Raw genomic sequence first — 21,075 nt, forward strand, 5'->3', positions numbered from 1 at the left:
TTGTTTTAATAAAACTGAACCATGTTATTAAAAATATCAATATTATTTTCTTAAATGCCATATAAAATTTACGTTTTGTAGCGGTTGCTACCGCGGAATAAAACAAGACTTTACTCGGAGGATTGCCAAACAGAACTGGTTTATTTTCCCGCCTTGCGCGGGCCCTTTAGGGGAGAAAGTTCCCGCCCAAAACAACCGGCAATGATGTAAGTCCTACGTCATCAGGACTTTCCCGTGCGCGGGTTCTCCCCGTCGCTCGGAAAGACGAGGCCCGCCGCCATCTTGGGCCTCGTCGCTCCGACGCCGCGCGACCCAACTGCCAAGCCGGTTCGCCCGACTAGACGGTGAGTCGCCACAGATTCCTGATTTTGCTGGTTCATTGATGTTCAAGTGAGCTTGAAAGAGAAACACGAGTAAAAATAAGCTTCTATAAATTGGCATAATATTGACCATATCTTGCAGCCAGATCATCAAAAGCATTTATCCAAGAGGTGAAGGAGCACCTTATAAGTTATTTCCAATGAAGTAATAGTGATTAGCTCTATTGTGGGACATTGGCAACTGCCCATGTCAGGTAGGGGAAGTGCAAGTGGCAGGGGTTGTAACGGGACAACAGTATAAAGATCTGAGCAAAAAGATGAGCTTGTGAAATTACAAATAACAGTGGGTCAATTCACCAGCCGACTTCAATCTTACAGTTAGATTACTTACTTTGGATGGCGAATGTCTGGGAGGCTCCGATTCAGAGAGATTTTATTACTCACGTAGATATTGAAACCATTTTCACTATATGCTTCATCAGTTCGATCTTCATCAGACATTGGGACAGGTTCCCCTTGTTCTCCAAATCCTAGTAGGATAAAGCAAAAGGAAAAATACTAAAGATCATATTCTACCCAAGCTACAGTAATTGTTAAAGTTAAGGAAATTCACCCTTTCAGAATTCACAAATCACTTCCAAAAAATCTGCTGTTATGAAATTTATGTGAAAAAAAGTAAAATAAATAAGCACAATTTTTTCAACTCTCATTTTTTGACACATGTACAGATGACGCGGCTTTAGATTATGGAAAACTGTGATATCAGCTGTTTTCTAGGACTATAACCCCTCTCCCTGTAAACATGGGTGTCGTCTGTAATCTCAAATTCTATCAAATTTACTGATAAATTAATCCATGTTTAAGCTTCCTTGCAATGGTTAGTTATCTCTCATGTTGATGTACCTAGGCATCACTGGACAAAGATAAACAATATCTACAGTATCAAAGCATGTAGTTCACGAAGTCACATTGTTTCACCATAGGTAGTTTGAAATGTTAAATTAAAGAACAAATGGAGGATAAGATTAAGGAGAATTCAATATCATTCTATGTATATTAGGAGCAAGACAGTAGCCTGGAACGAAGGAGGCTGAATGGTGAGCCGAAAGTATATATCATGAGAAGCACAGATAGAGTAGATAGTCAAAATCTTTTTCTCATTGTAAGAGTATAAAAAGCAAGAAGGCACAGATTTCAGGCAAGAGGAAAGAATTTTAAAGGGTCTCTGAGGGTAAATTTCTTTTTACACAGAATAGCTGATATCTGGAATGTGCTGTCAGACAGCAGTGATGGAGTCAGATACAATTACTACATTTAAGAGGCATTTATTCAGACACTTAAAAAAGTAAGGCATAGAAGGATAGTGCTAATGTGGACAAATGGGATCAGTATAAATGGGAAAAAAGATCAGCAAGGACAATGGTGGGCCGAAGGGCCCATTTCTGTGCTGTACAAGTCCATGATTCAATATTTAAAATTGCTTGAACTAAAGCTTCCATTTAATAAGCATAGTCTATGATTTAGGCAAGGACTGCCACACACCAAAAATTGCTCATGATCCACCTCATAACTGGCCTAATTACTTTTTTTTTAAATGTTCATTTGGTCACAACAGGGTGACATTGATAAATAGACCACACACAACTTTAAGGAAATGAGCTCCAGCCTTTCACCAACTGGAACAGGAGAACACATCCCCATGTGCACTGCCATTACTTATCTTGGGCAGTCCAACAGCACCTCCCAAATCTACATTCTCTCCCACCAAGAAGAATAAGGTCAGCAGTTGAATGGAAAACCTACCCCACTAATTATCTAAGAAACAAGTTTTTAAAGGGGTAAATGTAGAACTAATGCACATTTTTTGCTAGTGTTTTCACGTTTTCAGTATATGTTTAAAACCTGAGTAAAACACAACAAATTCTAGGAGAAAAGAAAAACATCCTCACCAGGAGTTGGTGCCTGAAGTTCAGAAATTTAATTTTAAAATCTGCAATTGCACCAAGACAGTTTGATCGCATAGCTTACTCATATTTCACTTTTTAAAATCACTTGTTCATAAGACTAGACTCATTACCAAAGTATCAACTGAATAAAAAATCTTTGGAATTACCATAGTGTGGCGACTCACCGTCTAGTCGGGCGAACCGGCTCGGCAGTCGGGTCGCGCGGCGTCGGAGCGACGAGGCCCAAGATGGCGGCGGGCCTCGTCTTTCCGAGCGACGGGGAGAACCCGCGCGCGGGCAAGTCCTGATGACGTAGGACTTACGTCATTGCTGGTTGTTTTGGGCAGGAACATTCTCCCTTAAAGGGCCCGCGCAAGGCGGGAAAATAAACCAGTTCTGTTTGGCAATCCTCCGAGTAGAGTCTTGTTTTATTCCGCGGTAGCAACCGCTACATTGGTGACCCCGACGGTCCAAACGGCTTTTGGACCCGCGAAATGGACGACAGCGCAGCAGCCAACGCAGTGGCCCTCAAGCTGCCCACCTTTTGGACACTTCGGCCCAGCGTCTGGTTTGACCAGGCCGAAGCGCAATTCCACCTTCGGCAGATCACCTCCGACTCCACGAAGTACTACCATGTGGTTAGCTCTCTGGACCAGGAGACAGCCGCCCAGGTTGGAGACTTCATCCAGTCGCCTCCGGAGGGAGATAAGTACCCGGCTTTCAAAGACCTTTTGATCCGGACCTTCGGCCTCTCCCGTCGTGAGCGCGCCGCCCGCCTGCTTCATCTGGATGGCCTGGGGGACAGATCCCCATCCGCCCTAATGAATGAGATGCTGGCATTGGCCGAGGGACAAAAGCCATGCCTGATGTTCGAACAGGCCTTCCTCGAACAGCTCCCCGATGACATCCACTTGTTGTTAGCTGACGCCGACTTCAGCAACCCCCGTGAGGTGGCCGCCCGGGCAGATGTCCTGTGGAGGGCCAAGCGCGAGAGCGGTTCGTCGGTCAGTCAAATCACCAGGCCGCGAGCCCAACGCCCGCCTCGCCCGGCCCCAGCAACTGAGCAGCCACGCCCCAGGAATGCAGACGACGACACGGGTGACCAGCTGTGCTTCTACCATCAGAGGTGGGGTGCGGAGGCCCGTCGATGCCGCCCACCCTGCAAGTTTCTTGGAAACGCCAGGGCCAGCCGCCGCTGATGACTACGGCGGCTGGCCGCCGACAGAGCCTCCTATTCGTTCAGGACAAGAAATCTGGACGGCGTTTCCTCGTTGATACTGGAGCGGAGGTCAGTATTTTGCCCCCGACAGGCCGTGACACTCGTGACAGGCCACCAGGTCCTCTACTCAATGCCGCCAACGGTACAACGATACGGTCTTTCGGCACCCATACGCTTCAATTACACTTTGGCGGCAGCCGTTTTACCTGGACCTTTACCCTTGCCACCGTCGCCCAACCACTCCTAGGAGCCGATTGCCTTCGGGCCCACAACCTGTTAGTCGACCTGCGAAGGAAGCGGTTAGTCCACTCTAGCACTCTCTGGACCTATCCCCTGGGAGAAATCAGCCCACCAGCCCTGCGCCTGGACTCCATTTCCCTTTCTGGCGACGATTTCGCCAAGCTCCTAGCCGAATTCCCATCGATTTTGGCACCTTCGTTTACAAATTCTAGGCCCACACACGGGGTAGGACACCACATCATTACCACAGGGCCACCCCTTCATGCCCGAGCACGACGATTACCTCCAGACAAGCTCCGCCTGGCAAAGGAAGAGTTCCGTCACATGGAGGAGCTGGGGATTGTTCGCAGGTCAGACAGCCCCTGGGCCTCCCCCCTGCACATGGTCCCCAAAGCCACCGGAGGGTGGAGGCCCTGCGGCGACTACCGCAGGCTGAATGACGCCACCACCCCGGACCGCTATCCCATCCCTCACATTCAGGACTTCACAGCGAACTAACACGGGGCCCGCATCTTTTCCAAAGTGGACCTCGTTAGGGGATACCACCAAATCCCGGTCCATCCGGATGACGTCCCCAAAACTGCGATTATCACCCCATTCGGCCTGTTTGAATTCCTTCGGATGCCGTTCGGCCTTAAGAACGCCGCGCAGACCTTCCAGCGGCTGATGGACGCGGTAGGCCGAGACCTGGACTTCGTGCTCATTTACTTGGACGACATACTGATCGCCAGCCGTAACCGCCAGCAACACCCTTCCCACCTCCGCCAGCTGTATTCCCGCCTCCGCGATTTCGGCCTCACGATCAACCCGTCCAAGTGCCAATTCGGACTTGACTCTATCGATTTCCTCAGCCACAAAATCACCAGCGACGGGGCAACACCCCTACCCGCCAAGGTGGATGCTATCCGCCATTTTGCCCGCCCCGACACAGTCAAAGGCCTACAGGAATTCCTTGGGATGGTCAACTTTTACCATCGTTTCATCCCTGCAGCAGCCCATATCATGCGCCCTCTGTTCTCGCTGCTGGCTGGTAAGGGCAAGGACATCACCTGGACTGACGAGGCTGCGGCTGCTTTCGTTAAGGCCAAAGATGCCCTGGCAGACGCCACAATGCTGGTACACCCCAGGACTGACGTCCCGACTGCCCTCACGGTAGACGCGTCCAACACCGCGGTGGGTGGGGTACTGGAACAGCTACTCGAAGGCCGCTGGCAGCCCTTGGCATTTTTCAGCAAGCACCTTAGACCGCCCGAACTGAAGTACAGCGCTTTTGATCGGGAACTTCTAGCGCTGTATCTGGCGGTCCGGCATTTCCGATACTTTCTAGAAGGCAGGCCTTTCACCGCTTTCACCGATCATAAGCCTCTGTCCTTTGCCTTCTCCAAAGTCTCCGATCCCTGGTCAGCTCGTCAGCAGAGACATTTATCCTACATTTCCGAGTTCACAACTGACATCCAACATGTCTCTGGAAAGGATAATGTCGTTGCTGATGCACTTTCCAGACCAACCATCCACAACCTATCCTTGGGTGTCGACTACACGGCCCTAGCTGACGCACAGCAAGCCGACGACGAACTGCCCAGCTACAGAACCGCAGTCTCGGGTCTGCAGCTCCGAGATTTCTTGGTTGGTCCAGGTCAGTGGACCCTACTTTGTGACGTTGCGACTGGTCAGCCCCGCCCTATAGTCCCTGCAGCCTGGCGGAGACGCGTTTTTGACTCGGTACATGGGTTGGCGCACTCGTCCATCAGATCTACTGTCCGACTGGTCGCCAGCAAGTTTGTCTGGCATGGCCTGTGCAAACAGGTCAGTGAGTGGGCCAGGATTTGTCCGCACTGCCAGACGTCAAAAATCCAGTGACACACCAAGGTCCCACCACAGCAGTTCGAGCCTACCCGTAGGAGGTTCGACCACATACACGTCGACCTCGTGGGCCCTCTGCCGGTTTCAAGAGGAGCCCGGTACCTCCTTACCATCGTGGACCGGTTCACGATGTGGCCTGAGGCAACCCCCCTGACTGACATCACAACTGATTCCTGCGCCCGGGCGCTGCTCACAACTTGGGTCTCACGTTTTGGCGTTGCGGCACACATCACTTCAGACAGAGGCACCCAATTCACTTCCAGTCTCTGGGCTGCATTAGCGAACCTGCTAGGGACGCAGCTGCACACCACCACGGCCTACCATCCTCAATCAAACGGGTTGGTGGAACGTTTTCACCGCCATCTGAAATCGGCCTTGATGGCCCACCTGAAGGGTCCTAACTAGGTCGACGAGCTGCCTTGGGTCCTGCTCGGCATACGCACTGCCCCCAAAGAAGACCTCCACACTTCGTCAGCTGAGCTTGTATACGGGGCGCCACTAGTTGTCCCCGGGGATTTCATACCTGCCCTTTGGGACCAAGGGGAACAACCCCCAGCAGTCCTACAAAGACTGCGCGAGAAGCTTGGCGCCTTGGCCCCGATTCCCACCTCACGGCACGGTCAAGCCCCATCCTGCCAGCCCAAGGAACTACGGGACTGTAAGTTTGTTTTCGTTCGCAGGGGCACACCTCGGGCGCCATTGCAACGACCATATGAGGGACCGTTCCGAGTCATACGGAATAACGGATCCACTTTTATTTTGGACATTGGAGGCAGGGAACAGGTTTTCACGGCGGACCGCCTCAAACCGGCCCATTTGGATCTGCAACAGCCTGTCGAGGTTGCCACGCCGCGACGCAGAGGCCGCCCCCCCTAAGCGGCAGCTGGCACAGCCCACGGACCTTGGGGACTGTATTGCCGGTTCTGGGGGGGGTTGTGTGGCGACTCACCGTCTAGTCGGGCGAACCGGCTCAGCAGTCGGGTCGCGTGGCGTCGGAGCGACGAGGCCCAAGATGGCGGCGGGCCTCATCTTTCCGAGTGACGGGGAGAACCCGCGCACGGGAAAGTCCTGATGACGTAGGACTTACGTCATTGCCGGTTGGTTTGGGCGGGAACATTCTCCCTTAAAGGGCCCGCGCAAGGCGGGAAAATAAACCAGTCCTGTTTGGCAATCCTCCGAGTAGAGTCTTGTTTTATTCCGCGGTAGCAACCGCTACAATAGAGATATTCCAATCTTAGTGTAGAAGATACAGGAGTTAAAAATTTGCCAAGGTCTTAGAATTTTTCTGCTTAGAAATACTCTGCTGGAATAAAAAAAACCTAAAATTTGTGCAACATAATATATGAACTGCAAATGCAGGGAGTTGCCAAGATGATACAGGTAAAGGTGGAGCAATCCAGATTTCCCTCAAGACCATGGCTATATTCAAAGAGAAATGCACGCCAAAATAAAAGTAGTTTACAATTTTACAAAAATTGGCCTAAATCAGACTGATAATTTGATAATCTGTTTTTGGAAGAGTGCTCCTCAGTTCCCGAAATAAAACATTCACAGGATTAAAATGCAAATTCAGTTGAAACTTGCCATTCAGCTCATTTTCCCCAATGAAATCCACCATGTCTCATCTTTCACAAAAATACAAAACCAACAGCAAACTCCTCTAAAATGAATGCACACATTTTTCATCTATCACACTAGCTGGGAAGCAGTGTTAATCACACCATGCATTCAAAAAAAAACTTGCTCTCTTTGACATGCTTTTAAAGTTTTTTTAACCCATGTTTCCCCATCCTGCAGATGTGATTTAATGCTCAAGACAAATCTTTCTATTTCACTTAATATTTTAAATACTTCAAATGAGATTTGTTTCATTGCCTCATTTTAACACTAAAGATCATCACTTCTTCCTGATTTTTTTCCTCAAAACTCTGTACTCCGCTACAAACAATTTAAGGCTTTAATCTTCCCTTTGATTCTAATGTCTAATACTGGTGGTCATGCATTTAAGATGAGGGAGGCAAGTTCAGAGGAGGTGTGCAGGATAATTTTTTTTTACATCGGGAGTGGTGGATGACTGGAATGCACTGCCGGGGTGGTGGTGGAGGCAAATATGATTGATGTCTCTAAGAGGCTCTTAGATAGGCACATGAATGTGCAGAGAATGGAGTTTAGTTACTAGTTTAATTGGTTTGGCACAACATCGTGGGCTGAAGGGTCTCTCTCACCCTCTATCTGTCTGCCAGTGGATGCCTGCTATTAAAGAATTCAGTGATTACAGAGTTTTTGAAATACTTCTGAGAAACTGGGAACAATGAAGGGCAGATCATGTCTCACAAGCCTGATAGTGTTCTTTGAGGAGGTGACTAGACAGATTGATGAGGGTAGTGCAGTAGATACGGTCTACATGGATTTTAGTAAGGCATTTGACAAGGTTCCACATGGTAGGCTTCTTCAGAAGGTCAGAGGGCATAGGATCCAGGGAAGCTTGGCTGTGTGGATTCAGAATTGGCTTGCCTGCAGAAAGCAGAGGGTTGTGGTGGAGGGAGTGCATTCAGATTGGAGGGCTGTGACTAGCCGTGTCCCATAAGGATCGGTTCTAGGACCTCTGCTTTTCGTGATTTTTATTAATGACTTAGATGAGGGGGTAGAAGGGTGGGTTGGCAAGTTTGCAGATGACACAAAGGTTGGTGGTGTTGTGGATAGTGTAGAGGATTGTTGAAGATTGCAGAGGGACATTGATAGGATGCAGAGCTGGGCTGAGAAGTGGCAGATGGAGTTCAATCCGGAGAAGTGTGAGGTCGTACACTTTGGAAGGACAAACTCCAAGACGGAGTACAAATTTAATGGCAGGATTCTGGGTCATGTGGAGGAGCAGAGGGATCTGGGGGTCCATATCCACAAATCCCTGAAAGTTGCCTCACAGGTGGATAGGGTAGTTAAGAAAGCTTATGGGGTGTTAGCTTTCATAAGTCGAGGGATCGAGTTTAAGAGCCACGAGGTAATGATGCAGCTCTACAAAACTCTGGTTAGACCACACTTAGATTACTGTGTCCAGTTCTGGTCGCCTCATTATAGGAAGGATGTGGAAGCATTGGAATGGGTGCAGAGGAGATTTACCAGGATGCTGCCTGGATTGGAGAGTATGCATTATGAGGAGAGATTAAGGGAGCTAGGGCTTTACTCATTGGAGATGAGGAGGATGAGAGGAGACATGATAGAGGTGTACAAAATATTAAGAGGAATAGATAGAGTAGACAGCCATGCCTCTTTCCCAGGGCACCAATGCTCAATACGAGAGGACATGGCTTTAACGTAATGGGTGGGAAGTTCAAGAAAGATATCAGAGGAAGGTTATTTTACCCAGAGAGTGGTTGGGGCATGGAATGCGCTGCCTGGGATGGTGGGGGAGGCAGGTACATTGGTCAAATTCAAGAGATTACTAGATAGGTATATGGAGGAATTTAAAATAGAGGGATATGTGGGAGGAAGGGGTTAGATAGTCTTAGGTGAGGTTTAAAGGTCGGCACAACATTGTGGGCCGAAGGGCCTGTATTGTGCTGTACTGTTCTATGATTCAAATATAAATGTACTAAAGGTGGTACAACTGATTAAAAATGCACAATTAAAGCAACCGCGTATTTCATTGATTTTTCTAATATGTAGTTTCAGTATTCACTATGTTTTATCATTATTTTTCTACAACAGGATGCAGTCAGCACTGTATTTACTCTTGCTCCAGTAGTCTGCCAAAGGAAATATTGATTTATCCAGAATCATTTTAGTTGCTATCGTGCGGGTGTCACGTATTTGGTTCTGGCTGGGCAAATTGCCATAACAGGGCTGTTGATTAAAATTGTTTTCTTAGCATGCCTAATGCATATTATAAAGCAGTTAATTAAACAGATATTAGTTTTATTTATGCATTTAGAACTTCTTAGTAACATTTATACAACCCATTAGGCTTACTACTAAGAAATAGTATCACACTACTATTTCTTCATGCAGTTCACTAAATGGTGAAAAATTAACGCGTGGGGAAGACTGCTTTCATATCCCATCAGAGAATACTCAATCCCAATTCTGTTTCCTGCACACCAAAATCTCCTCCTCCGTCACCAAGTCAATATGTGGAACAAGTGTCAAAGTGGATATTCTGATACCAATCATTTATTGGATTGGAACGTTTGACCAAGCCCACACCTCATGTTGGTCACTGCTCATGCCACATGATCCTGACAGTCAGACTAATCCTTTGAGATCCTATGGGTCTATTGAGCTCAAGGTCTTAGTGCAGCAGCCAATCTGCAAGGTTAAGCTGTCAATGAATAGCAATTAGGCCTCAGGCAAAAGAATCTAAGGATCTCCTCCAGATCATCACAATAGCCTTTTGGCAGCAAGCCATTACACAGTTTTTTTTTAAAACAGCATCTCTGACAAATAGAGATATTTAAACAACTGAAATAGATTTAAAGAATAAAAACACATTTAGCGGATGTAGGATAAATTAATTATATTTACAGCAAATCATAAACTTGCCTTTTCCATCCACATTGGCAGCTGAATTAGATATGCCAGTCATTGTTACCATAAGATTGAGGGGCCAGATATGAAGTGCATCTGGCCACTCAGCTTGGGACATTTGAGTACTGAGTTCAGGGACAGAGCAGAGTCCAGCAATCTAGCAGGAGGTCAGATATGCCAGTATCCTGCCTCCAGCATATCCTGTACTTAAGCTGTTAGGACGGGCAGGAGGTACAGAAGCCTGAAGTCCCACATCACCAGGTTCAAGAACAGCTACTTCCCTTCAACCATACAGCTCTTGAACCAACCAGCACAACCCTAATCACCACTACAGTTTAGCAATGCTATGACCACTCTGATCACCTTGCACTAAAATGGACAGTTTTTTTGCTCCAATTGTGTCTTTTCTTGTAAAAATTGTGTATAATTTATGTTTAATTTTTGTTTTTTCTTGTGAATGCTGCTGATATTATGTTATGTGCCTGTGATGCTGCTGCAAGTAAGGTTTTCATTGCACCTGTGCATACGACAATAAACTAGACTTTGACAATTATCAGGAAAGGACTGACCTGCAAGGAGCTTCTCAATGCAATTCTTGTCTAAACTGCTGGCCAAAGCCAAGTAAATCCTTACCAGTAACTCCCAAAGCTGGTCAACTCAGGACTGGGAAATTTCACATAGCAACTTATTTCCTTGCCCTCTCCAGTTGATCAAAGAACTATTGTTGGATTGTCAGTTAAAAAGTTGAAAACTTTTCTCTAAACATTGTTATCTCCAAGCTTTAAACATGGCATTGTATTTCTTGCAGTTTATTAAAAATGCCTTGTTCTCACAGGCTTTCATAGACATAGCCAAAAAGTACATTCTATACTACGATGCTGGAGGAACTCAGCAGGCCGGAGGAAGGGTCCTGACCTGAAATGTCGACCGCCTGCTTTTCTCCACAGATGCTGCCAATGGCCTGCTGAGTTCCTCCAGCATCATAGTGTTTTTCATCTAGATTCCAGCATCTGCAGTCCTTTGTTTTTCTAGTATATTTTATAACTCCATTCTATAACCACTTTATACACTTCAAAGTGGAATATATTTTGCTAATATTCAGGAAATTTACAGGGCATTTTCCTTATATTGACAAGATGTCTCTCCCTTGTTATTGGTACCTATGCATTTAGCTGTTGAATTATTGACCGTTTGTAATAATAGATAGTTGTTCATTTCAGAGACACTATGTAGAGTATAGAAATAACAAGGTGTTAAGGTGCAATCCCAAGTTGCAACAATTTGCATGTACCTTCCAGATAGCTTCTGCTGTATAAGTTATCTCACTAAAGTATCTGTTGTCTCAAATGTTGACAGTTTTCTGACTCAATATGTCAATGAAGCAACTAGGGATAATCATATAATTGGATCAAGAGAGTTAAATTAGCTGCAGTAAAGGATGCAAGAATATTAATGCACAATTTACTACTGCACACAGGAAGTACACTTATTTCTCCTGGCGTGCTTTGTACAATTAATACTTGCAGCTAGCATTTCCTGGATCATTTATTAGCAACGCACATCAGGTGACCAACAGAAGCATAGTTTGCACTACTTAAAGCTAGCTTGCAACTCTTAAAAGTTAATCATATTGACGGGGCTCAAATCACTCATAAGCCAAACCAGGTAAAGGCTGCAGATTTCTTTACCTGATGGACATGATAAAAGCAGATGGAATTTTGCATTGGTTGTGGTCACCATAATCAACATTAGCGTTTTCATTTCAGATTTAATTAAATTTAAAATTCCTCAGAAGCAATCTGAAATGGTGTATCCTCAAGATTCTAAACCTTTGATTATCAGCTTGGGAAATTGTGATTGAGGCAACTGTTAACAGTCTTCAATTAGTTGTGCACATATAGTTCAGACCTAAGAGGTCTTTCTGAGTAGCTTTACTTTTGAAATTATTCACAACAGTAAGATTGTATAGGAAGTAGTATTCTATGATAAACCTTACAACGCACTCTACTGAGTACTGAAGGGCTCCTCTGGAGTAGTCCTGGCAATGACAATGTTTCCACATGCCAAAGAACCGCTGTCAACTTTCTTCAGGCAGCCTGGTTCTTGATACCAGCCACTCACACTGGGGTCACAAGCAGTTTCATCCAGTAATGACATCTCAGTTTGCATTGATGGTTGAAATACAGATGGTAGTGAGAATGAATGTTCTGTAACTGCTGCCAGTATATTGGGTATTGGCTTATATAATGCAATGCCTAGGGTCAAGAGTCACACACCAACTGCATGCTGAGGAAGTGGTTAGGTACATGGGTTCAAGGTGCAGTGCACATTCAATGGCTACCTGGGGTATGGGAAAAGCCTGCAATCTTTGTGTATGCCAGTGCTTACTCTGATCATTTTTGTCTGGCACGAGATGAAGGAATCTGTGTTTACAAAGGGAATCCTTAAATAGTACTGTAGAGCAAGCAGAGATGTTAAAACATCCAACAGAAGTTTCAAAGTCCACAACACAGCATCATGGTCATTGACTAAGGTTGGATTTGTGACTCCAGCAGCTGGCAGCTTTTAACGATGACCTCCTTAGTGAAGCACAAACATCTCAAATATTGGTCATCATATCAGTTGAGGAAGGGAATTTGCTCACTTAATATGTTAGGGAGATCTAATATCCTATTTAGAGCCCTTCTTCTCCCCATTCACCCCCCAATAATGAAAGACTCTTCTTCCACTGCTCTTAAAGGAAATTCCAAAGTCTCATGACCATCAGAAAAAAATTTCACCACATCTGTCTTAAATGGGCATTTTCAAATCTGTAACCTCACAATTTAGATTTTCTCATAAAGGAATCACCCTTTCCACATCTACCCTGTCAAAACCCCTCATGCTTCATTCAAATCCTCTCTTATTCTTCAAACTCTAGCAGATAGAAGCCTAGCCTGTCTAACATTTCCTCATATGACAATTCACACATTCTAGGTATTAGTCTTGTAAACCTCCTCTAAACTCCTTCCAATGCATTAGCAACCACCCTTAGATAAGGAGATAGTACTGTATAGAATACTCCATTTGTGGTCTTACTAATGGTCTATATAACTGAAGCATAAGCTCGCTACTTTTGTATACAATTCGCCTATAATAAATGATAACATTTGGTTTGATTTCTTAATTACTTGCCAACTGAACCTGCATTCTAGCCTTCTGTGTATCATGCACGAGGACACCCAGATCCCTCTGCATCTCAGTACTCTAGCACCTCTCACATTTCCCACATTACACTCCATTTACCAGATCTCTGCACACTCATTAATCCACCCAAATCACTGTGAAGCCTCCTTATGACCTCCTCACAACTTGCTTTGCATCCTATTTTTGTGATATCAAATGTTAACAATCATGCTTTCAGTACCTTCATCCAAATAATTCATGGTTAATATTTGTGGCCCCAGAACCAATACCTGCAGCACACCATCCATTTATCATTCTTACATCATTCCTACTCTCCCCCCTCCCTCACCTGCCTATTACACCCTTCACCTGGATCCACCTATCATTAGCCAGCTCTTACTCCACCCCTTCTCCCCCCCCCCCCCCCACCACCTTTTTGTACTGGCTATCTCCCCTCTTTTTTTCCAGTCTTAATGAAGGGTCTCGACCCAAAATGTCCACTGTCCATTTCTCTCCATAGATGCTGCCTGACCTGCTGAGTTCCTCCAGCTTTTTGTGTGTTAACCCATTTAAGTCTATTTTGTTTCCTGTTAGCCACCAAATTTTCTATCCATGCCTAAATATTACCTCTTTTATCACGAGCTTTTATTTTCTGCATTGACCTTTGATGCAATACTTCATCAAATGTTGCTCATCGTTGTGGCTTTCTGTCCCATCATCTAAGTGCCTATTAATATAATATGTAGTTGACAGACTAACACAGTCACAGACTAAACTTTAAATCTTTGTTTTGCCTTTTCAGGAGGGTCCACAAGAGCTTTACCCCTCCATCATAGTTTGTATTTTCATCATATATTCTTTCACCATCTGGAGGGAAGTTTCAGGAAACAACAAAATCTTTAAGGTCATTCTTAAGTGTGTGTTCTGTTTTTACACTTTGTAGCCATCCTGCAACCCCTGTGCAAAAAAGCAAGGGTCCCAAGGCAAGGACATAGTCTTTAAAATTCAATGTTGAGATGAGTGGACAATAATCATATAACCATTATTCAGAAGTTATGAGCTTTACCAATATTTAATATTGAAATAAACAAGGTAAACATTTACAATTGAAACAAATACCTAGTTGCTGCTGACAAGTTTAGTACTACAGGCAATGGCCAGCAGGTGATGCTGTAAAGCACATTCCTATAGAACCCACTAACCATCTTGTCAGTGACAATTTATTTTTTCCTGGGATGTAGACATTGATAGCACCTAATTACCTCTGAACTGAGGAGCCAGTTAAAAGTGTTGGTAATTCTGGAGACAGATATAGGCGGGATATACTTCATTCTCTGAGGGGCAATAGTGAACCATATTCATTTTTACACCAACAAGTAGTTTCATCACTATTACTGGGACTAGCTTTCTATTTCCTTTTTTTTTAATATTTGTTTGAAAGTTTAAAAAACACACACAGGCAGTTATATTCATTAACCAATCACAGGCAACAACAGTTTATTTTTAAGTAAGTTAAAAATAGCACATGTGCTCATATTCTTAAGAATTTAAATTCTTTTCAAAATTTTAATATTTCAACACAAATATTTCAAATCAAGGTTTATATGGAGGTTTCCTTTTCACCTACCAACAGTGAGTTGTCGTGATTTGATAAAAGAAGACATCAAGCATGTTAGTTTTCAGTATTGAATAGGTTAGTAGTCAACTTACAAGTAGATTGGTTACTGTGAATGTTTTATTTAAAACTTTTGTGTAGTTTCTCAAAGCTTGGAAACATTATTTGAACTTATCATGACTAGTTTTAATATATTATCTGCATCTGGATCTTTCAACTTTCCCTTAGAGCAAATGCAGTCTTTTATGTTTAGCTTTCTGTTTTATAACAAATCATGTAGTCACGTTGAGATTTTTCAGCTGTTAGTCTTAATCCCCAAACCTGATTTTAGCCCTAGTTTAGGATATTCTTCAGACTTCCTGTTGCATCTCCATATTTTCCAGCATTGTTTCCTTTAGACAACTTGTTATTGTTCTTTCTATTTCCAATATTGACGAAAAAATAAACCTTGAGCAGTCAATCATGATAAATCCAGTTCCGTCTCAATTCCCAGCCTCCTCTTTAGATGACTCTCCTCTCCATCCATTCTTTAATCTCCAAATCCATGTCACATTTTAATTCTAGACCGACTCCTTTTCTGCCATCACATTACTCTTCATTTCCTTTCATCCCTTGCTCCTTAACCCCAAATTCTATTTTCTTCAACTCTTAGCCCCTTTTAACTCTGCAATTGCTCCTTCCTTGATTCCCAACAACCTTTTCCCAGTTGCTGTGAACAATGCCATGAGAATACATTTATTAAATGTAACTGTTCTAGCATGGTCAATTAGTTTTCTTCAGAGGAAATACATACCAGATCTTGCTGCATCTGCTTGGATTGCTTCATTGTCATGCCAATCTTTCTTCCTTAACATTTTTCCAGTGAAAATGGCATTTTGTCTTGGTTTGATTGGTAAACCCTTTTTAAATGTAAAAGAAAAGAGTTAGTGTCAAGGCAATACAATATTGATAGATGTATTCAAGTGGCATGTGCAAGTGTACTCAGTTAGCAATTTATGGTTGGAAACGCCACAGATATGGAAAAAAACCATAACAAATCTAACCAATTCTGGCATGAGGCACATAGTTTAATGAACTGTGGCAGGATGAACACACTAATGATGCATCAGGTCTGTAGCTTTCCTTTTTTTCCTAGATTGTAAATATTTGTTGTTTTTAACTATGTTAACAAATTGCAACTAGTTGGTCAAGCAACATGAATTGGGAAAAATATCACTATTGATAATTAAATCAAAAATAGAAAAGCACAGATATAGTTTGAAAAGTACATTATTTGAACATGCAAAAATGTGAAGTAGTGGTTTCATAGCATATTTCCATACTACATTAAATTAAATTGAATGGTAGAGCATTCAAATGGCCTAATTCTGCTCCTATATTGCTTTACTGTTGCATTGCCAATGGATAAAATTGCTGTTTTCATTTCTTCCCAAAAAAAACCAAATTATTCAATATTAAGGTACATCAAAGAGCATGAATATTCTTCTGATAGCTCTGATATTGAAGAGTCATGAATCTAGGAGGAATGGTCATTAAACCTGACTTTGCAGTTATATTGAAAGCAAAGCTAACTGTGTTACATTGAAACAGACACCAAATCCCGTTTATGGGGTTTAACTTGGAAATCCAAAAGTTGCCATCAACGATCCAATTAAATCCTGAAGATTTAAATTTACAAAGCCTCCATTAATATACAAATTACCAATGCAAAAAACAATGGCTAACATGGTGGTTAAGTTATTGCACCAGCAACCAGAGGCTTGGACCAGAGATACTAGTTCATATCTCACCATGGCAGCTAGGGAAACCAAATCCAAATTATTAAATAAACTGGATTATAAGAGGTAATATCACCAAGTGCCTATGAAACCACCAGATTATCATTTTCAAAAAATCTTGTTCAGGGAAGAAAATACGCTGTCCTCGCCCAGACTTTCTGTAAAAAATGTGTTAAATCATGCTTTGATCAGATTTAATGAGGCACATCACAAGGAAGAAAAAGCAGGTACCTTTCATGACATCAGCACTGCCAAAAGTAGCATGCCAATTTACACATAGCAAGATGTCAACCAGCAATGAGATGAATGAACAGTTTGTATGTTTCAGTTGTGGGCTGCATGTTGTCCAGGACATCAGAAGAACAACATTTCAATGAAAAAGTAGCTGGAATCTTTTAGTTTCAACTGAACATTCAGACTGTACAATCTAATAAATAAATGACTGCACCGATAATACAGTACTCTCTTTATACTGCATTGAGCTGTTGGTGCAACTTAGATGGATTTAACTCTTGTGAAGTATGGAACATATTGATCAAAAACATAAGAAATTAGTTTTTGAATGAAGTGTTACAAAAGTAAAAGGGAAAGACCAGCATAATTTCCATGGAAAGTGCAATAGAAATTGGGTAATAATTGGTACTGACTCGTAAACGTCCTCTCTGAAGGTCACACCAATATTAGCCTTTTTTTTTAAAAAAGCACAAGTTAAAACATTGAACCATGTCATTCTGCTCTTTCACAATAACATACCATACATACATCAAAAATTAAATGTAGATTATATTAAAAATGTCCTTATTAAGGATAACTTCCAATTAATTAAAACAAATCTAGCCAAAATACAGAAATATTAAAGTTGGTCTAGAGCATGAAGTATCAGAAGCTCAAGAAATATTTAACATGTCTCATTGAATAAAACTCATGAAGCATGGACTCAAAGTAGTTTAGATCAAAGACCTTTGTTAAACGTACTACTACAACTAAACATGAATGACACCCTGATGGAGAGTTTCGATGAAGAAGCATGACAGGCTTGTTGTTTTGATAATATTAGAGAATGATTCAGCACAGGTAGCAGCCAATTAGTACCTCAGCTGCAATAGCTCACAGAGTTTTTCAAGTATTCCCATTGCCCCATTTATAACTAGTGGCCTATACACTTTTTTCATTTCAAATATTTAGCCATTTCCTTTTTTAATTTATTTCCTCCACTCTGTTAGATAGTGGAGTTTATAGTTTATCATCATATTAAAGACCACTTTCTTCATATCACCTCTGGTACTTCTGCTACTCACTTTAAATCTCTGCCCTCAACCACTGGAACAGCATTTCTTTATTCTCACCCTCCAGTGATGTTTATTTTAGACACTTCCATTTCATTAGTGATATTTAAACACTTCCATCAAATATCATTACACCCTGTTTCCTTTCAATGCAAGAATTCACCAGGTATTAAGTGAACATCAAATCGAATGTTACTGTGCAACGCTGTATATGTTAGAAAAAAATTCCTTCAGAGCTTGCAAAAGGTAATTAGATATATTGAAATGAAATGCAAAACCAATTAAATAAGGGTTTATAACCATCTGAGTAAACAGTATGCATGGTTTGTTAATATGGGATGTACATAGAGACAAATTTATAAAATTGGAAGTTACTTTAACACAAAATGTAATTTTGTAATAGTCACTGAGAAATTCAGCCTAAATAGTTACATTTAGTTGTCATATCAAAACAAACATTGTGCATTAAGATATGTGAAGCCAGGAAAAGTATCAAGGGGGAATTGGAAATGATTTCTGAGTAGATAGCTCCATCAAGATACCAAGTCAATGTTTCAGTTATGCTACAAAAATCAAATGTAATATTTAACTACTTTAAAAAAAAACAAGAGAAAGACTAGAGATCAGTCAAAAATCATCACACCAGTATATTACTGGAATTAAAATTATATCTGCCATATAATATATATAGTTTTACAACTCATACCATATTATATAGTCAAGCTAAAAACAGTAGAAGTACTAAAATTATAAGGTGAATGTCTTCCTACCTTAAAGTGACCATGAAGTGTTGATATTCACCTCAGAGACAGCATAATAAAAAGGCAAAAAGACTACTTGTCCTTTTCTACTGGATTCAATGCAAACCATCAATTCTATTCTCACCTCTTTCATTCCAGTATCCTTTCTCCAGATTTTTAAACTACTTGTACATATACTTTTAAGAATGCTATACCTTCCGTTACCTGCAGCCCATCCAGTAATTCCACTAGACCATTACTTACAGCATTGATGATCTACACTACCCTCAATACACTTAATGTACAACTCTTGTCTTCATAATAAAATAGTCTCAGAGTTCAAGCCAATGCTATGTCCATAACCTCTTGTCCTGTCCATCAGTCCTTCTATGCATTCACTTCACTCATTCTCCCTGTAAACTCACTGTCTTGCTGGTTCTTCTAGAACCTTGATGAAACCATTAAGCTTTTGTTCACCTCTAGGTGTCAATGCAATTCCAAACCTTGGACTGTAGCATGCTCTTAATCTGGAAAATACATTTTTCATATATTTGTCTTCACTGTCATTTTAGAAAATCTATGATCTATCAATTTATTATAGAATTGCAATTTCTTTATTTATCTATTCTTCACATCATGACAAAATATTCCCTTGATGCACTGAAAGTGAGGATAAAGTATTGAAACTTCAGAAACCGGAATCAAGCAATTCTAGCTCAAAAATGATAGAGAACTTGTTGCGCAGAAACACTAATAGCTAGAAATGCCTCTAATAATTAGACTGGAAAAAGGTGAGGGTGGGAAACTGCAGGATGCTTTGATGTTGCAGCCTTGGCCAATATAGGATTGGGTATAGATCATGTAACTGCATGGAGTTTACACCATTGGATTTTCCCCATCTGAGTTGCTGATAGATTGTGGTGTGTGGATGTGGGCAGGGGCAGGGGTGGTGGGGGGTGGGTGGGCTGGCTGCTGAGTGTCAAGAGTTGGCGGGATTGGAGTTGGAGATGATTACCAGCAGTAATCGGGAGGAGGAATAAAGGTGCCAAGGAATGAGAGTGTTAAAAGATGGAAATAGTCCAAGAATGACTACAAGCAATGCAAATATGATTCATAATGCAGGTACATAAATGCAAAAAGTGTTGTGGATAAGGTCAGGCAGCTAGAAATTCAAATTGCCATCCGGAAATGTGATGCAATTGTGATAACTGAAACAAAGCTCAGAAGGGAGGAGGAATAATCACATAATATCCCATGAAACAAGGTGTTCAGAAAAGATAGGGAAGGGGGAGAAAGATGGGATGACAGTACTGATTAAGAGAAATACTGCAGTGCTGAAGGGATAGGATATCCTTGAGAAGTACAAATCCATTTGCTCATAGTCAAACACCAAAGACGGAGCTATCACTTTACTGAGGGAATTTCATATGCTACCAAATAGTGAGAGGGAGATAGAGGAAAAAGTCTACAGAGAAAGACACAAAATGTGGAAGAACTGCAGTGTGATGATATTGCATGAATTCAATTGTTTGCATGTTGATTGAAATAATGTTCATGTAAAAGGGCAAAGGAGGAGAGGACTTTCCAAAATGTTTTTAGGGAGAACTTCTTGATCGATATGTTTTTAACCCAACAAAGAAGGAGGCACGCTGGATCTGGTTCTGAAAAATGAGGTGGGCCAAAAGAGTAATGTGGAAATTTAAAAAGACTCTTAGATAGGCACATGGATGTAAGAAAAATGGAGCTATCGGCTGCGCAAGAGGGAAGAGTTAGATTGATCAGGGAGTAGGTGTTTATATAGGGTGGTACAATATTGTGGGCCGAAGGGCCTGTACTGCATTGTACTGTTCTATATTCCAGAATGGAAGCAGTGTTCATCCGATCATAAAGATTTGATTAAAAATGGTGGGGGGGGGGGGAGGAAAAATCCATGTAAAATTAATAAATTAATAAATTACAGAAGGATTAACTTCAAAAGGATAAGGGACCTGGTCAGGATCGAGTGGAATCAAATACAGTTCAGTGAAACTGCAACAAAACAATGGACAACTCTTAAAGAGCAAATGTTTCAAGTACAGGTTGAGAACATTCAGTGATGGATTAAAATTAATTGGAGGCCTCCCACAATTTGTTGTGGCAGAGTGGATATTGTATGAAATTAAGTTAAATAAAAGTGAAAGAAACAAAATTACCTTGAAACATGAGCATTCTTTGAAGGTACAGCACCCAATAAGTTCACTATTCCATTCATTTGTAGCCAAATCTACACAAAGAATCCACTTAATTCTTTTTATTTATTCAATCTTTTTTTATGATTCCAGTTTTATGATCTTACGTCACTGGCAAGGCCAGCGTTTATTGCCCATCCCTATTGTCCGAAAA

The 21,075-nt window shown here is 42.2% G+C and overlaps 1 protein-coding gene across 1 annotated transcript in view; it reads right to left on the bottom strand.

Annotated features, from left to right (window-relative positions):
• The window catches only part of LOC127569832 (polypeptide N-acetylgalactosaminyltransferase 10-like), a 74,766-nt gene that overhangs the window by 43,537 nt on the left and 10,154 nt on the right, over positions 1 to 21,075 (bottom strand). Inside the window, exons 2-3 of the mRNA XM_052014780.1 lie at positions 15,683 to 15,788; positions 712 to 850 (exon numbers count right to left, since the gene is read on the bottom strand). Of these exons, the coding sequence (XP_051870740.1) occupies positions 712 to 850; positions 15,683 to 15,788 (245 nt within the window). The remainder of the gene's footprint in view (positions 1 to 711; positions 851 to 15,682; positions 15,789 to 21,075) is intronic.

The sequence above is a fragment of the Pristis pectinata genome, chromosome 4 (assembly GCF_009764475.1).
Source record: "Pristis pectinata isolate sPriPec2 chromosome 4, sPriPec2.1.pri, whole genome shotgun sequence".
Classification (NCBI taxonomy): Eukaryota; Metazoa; Chordata; class Chondrichthyes; order Rhinopristiformes; family Pristidae; genus Pristis; species Pristis pectinata.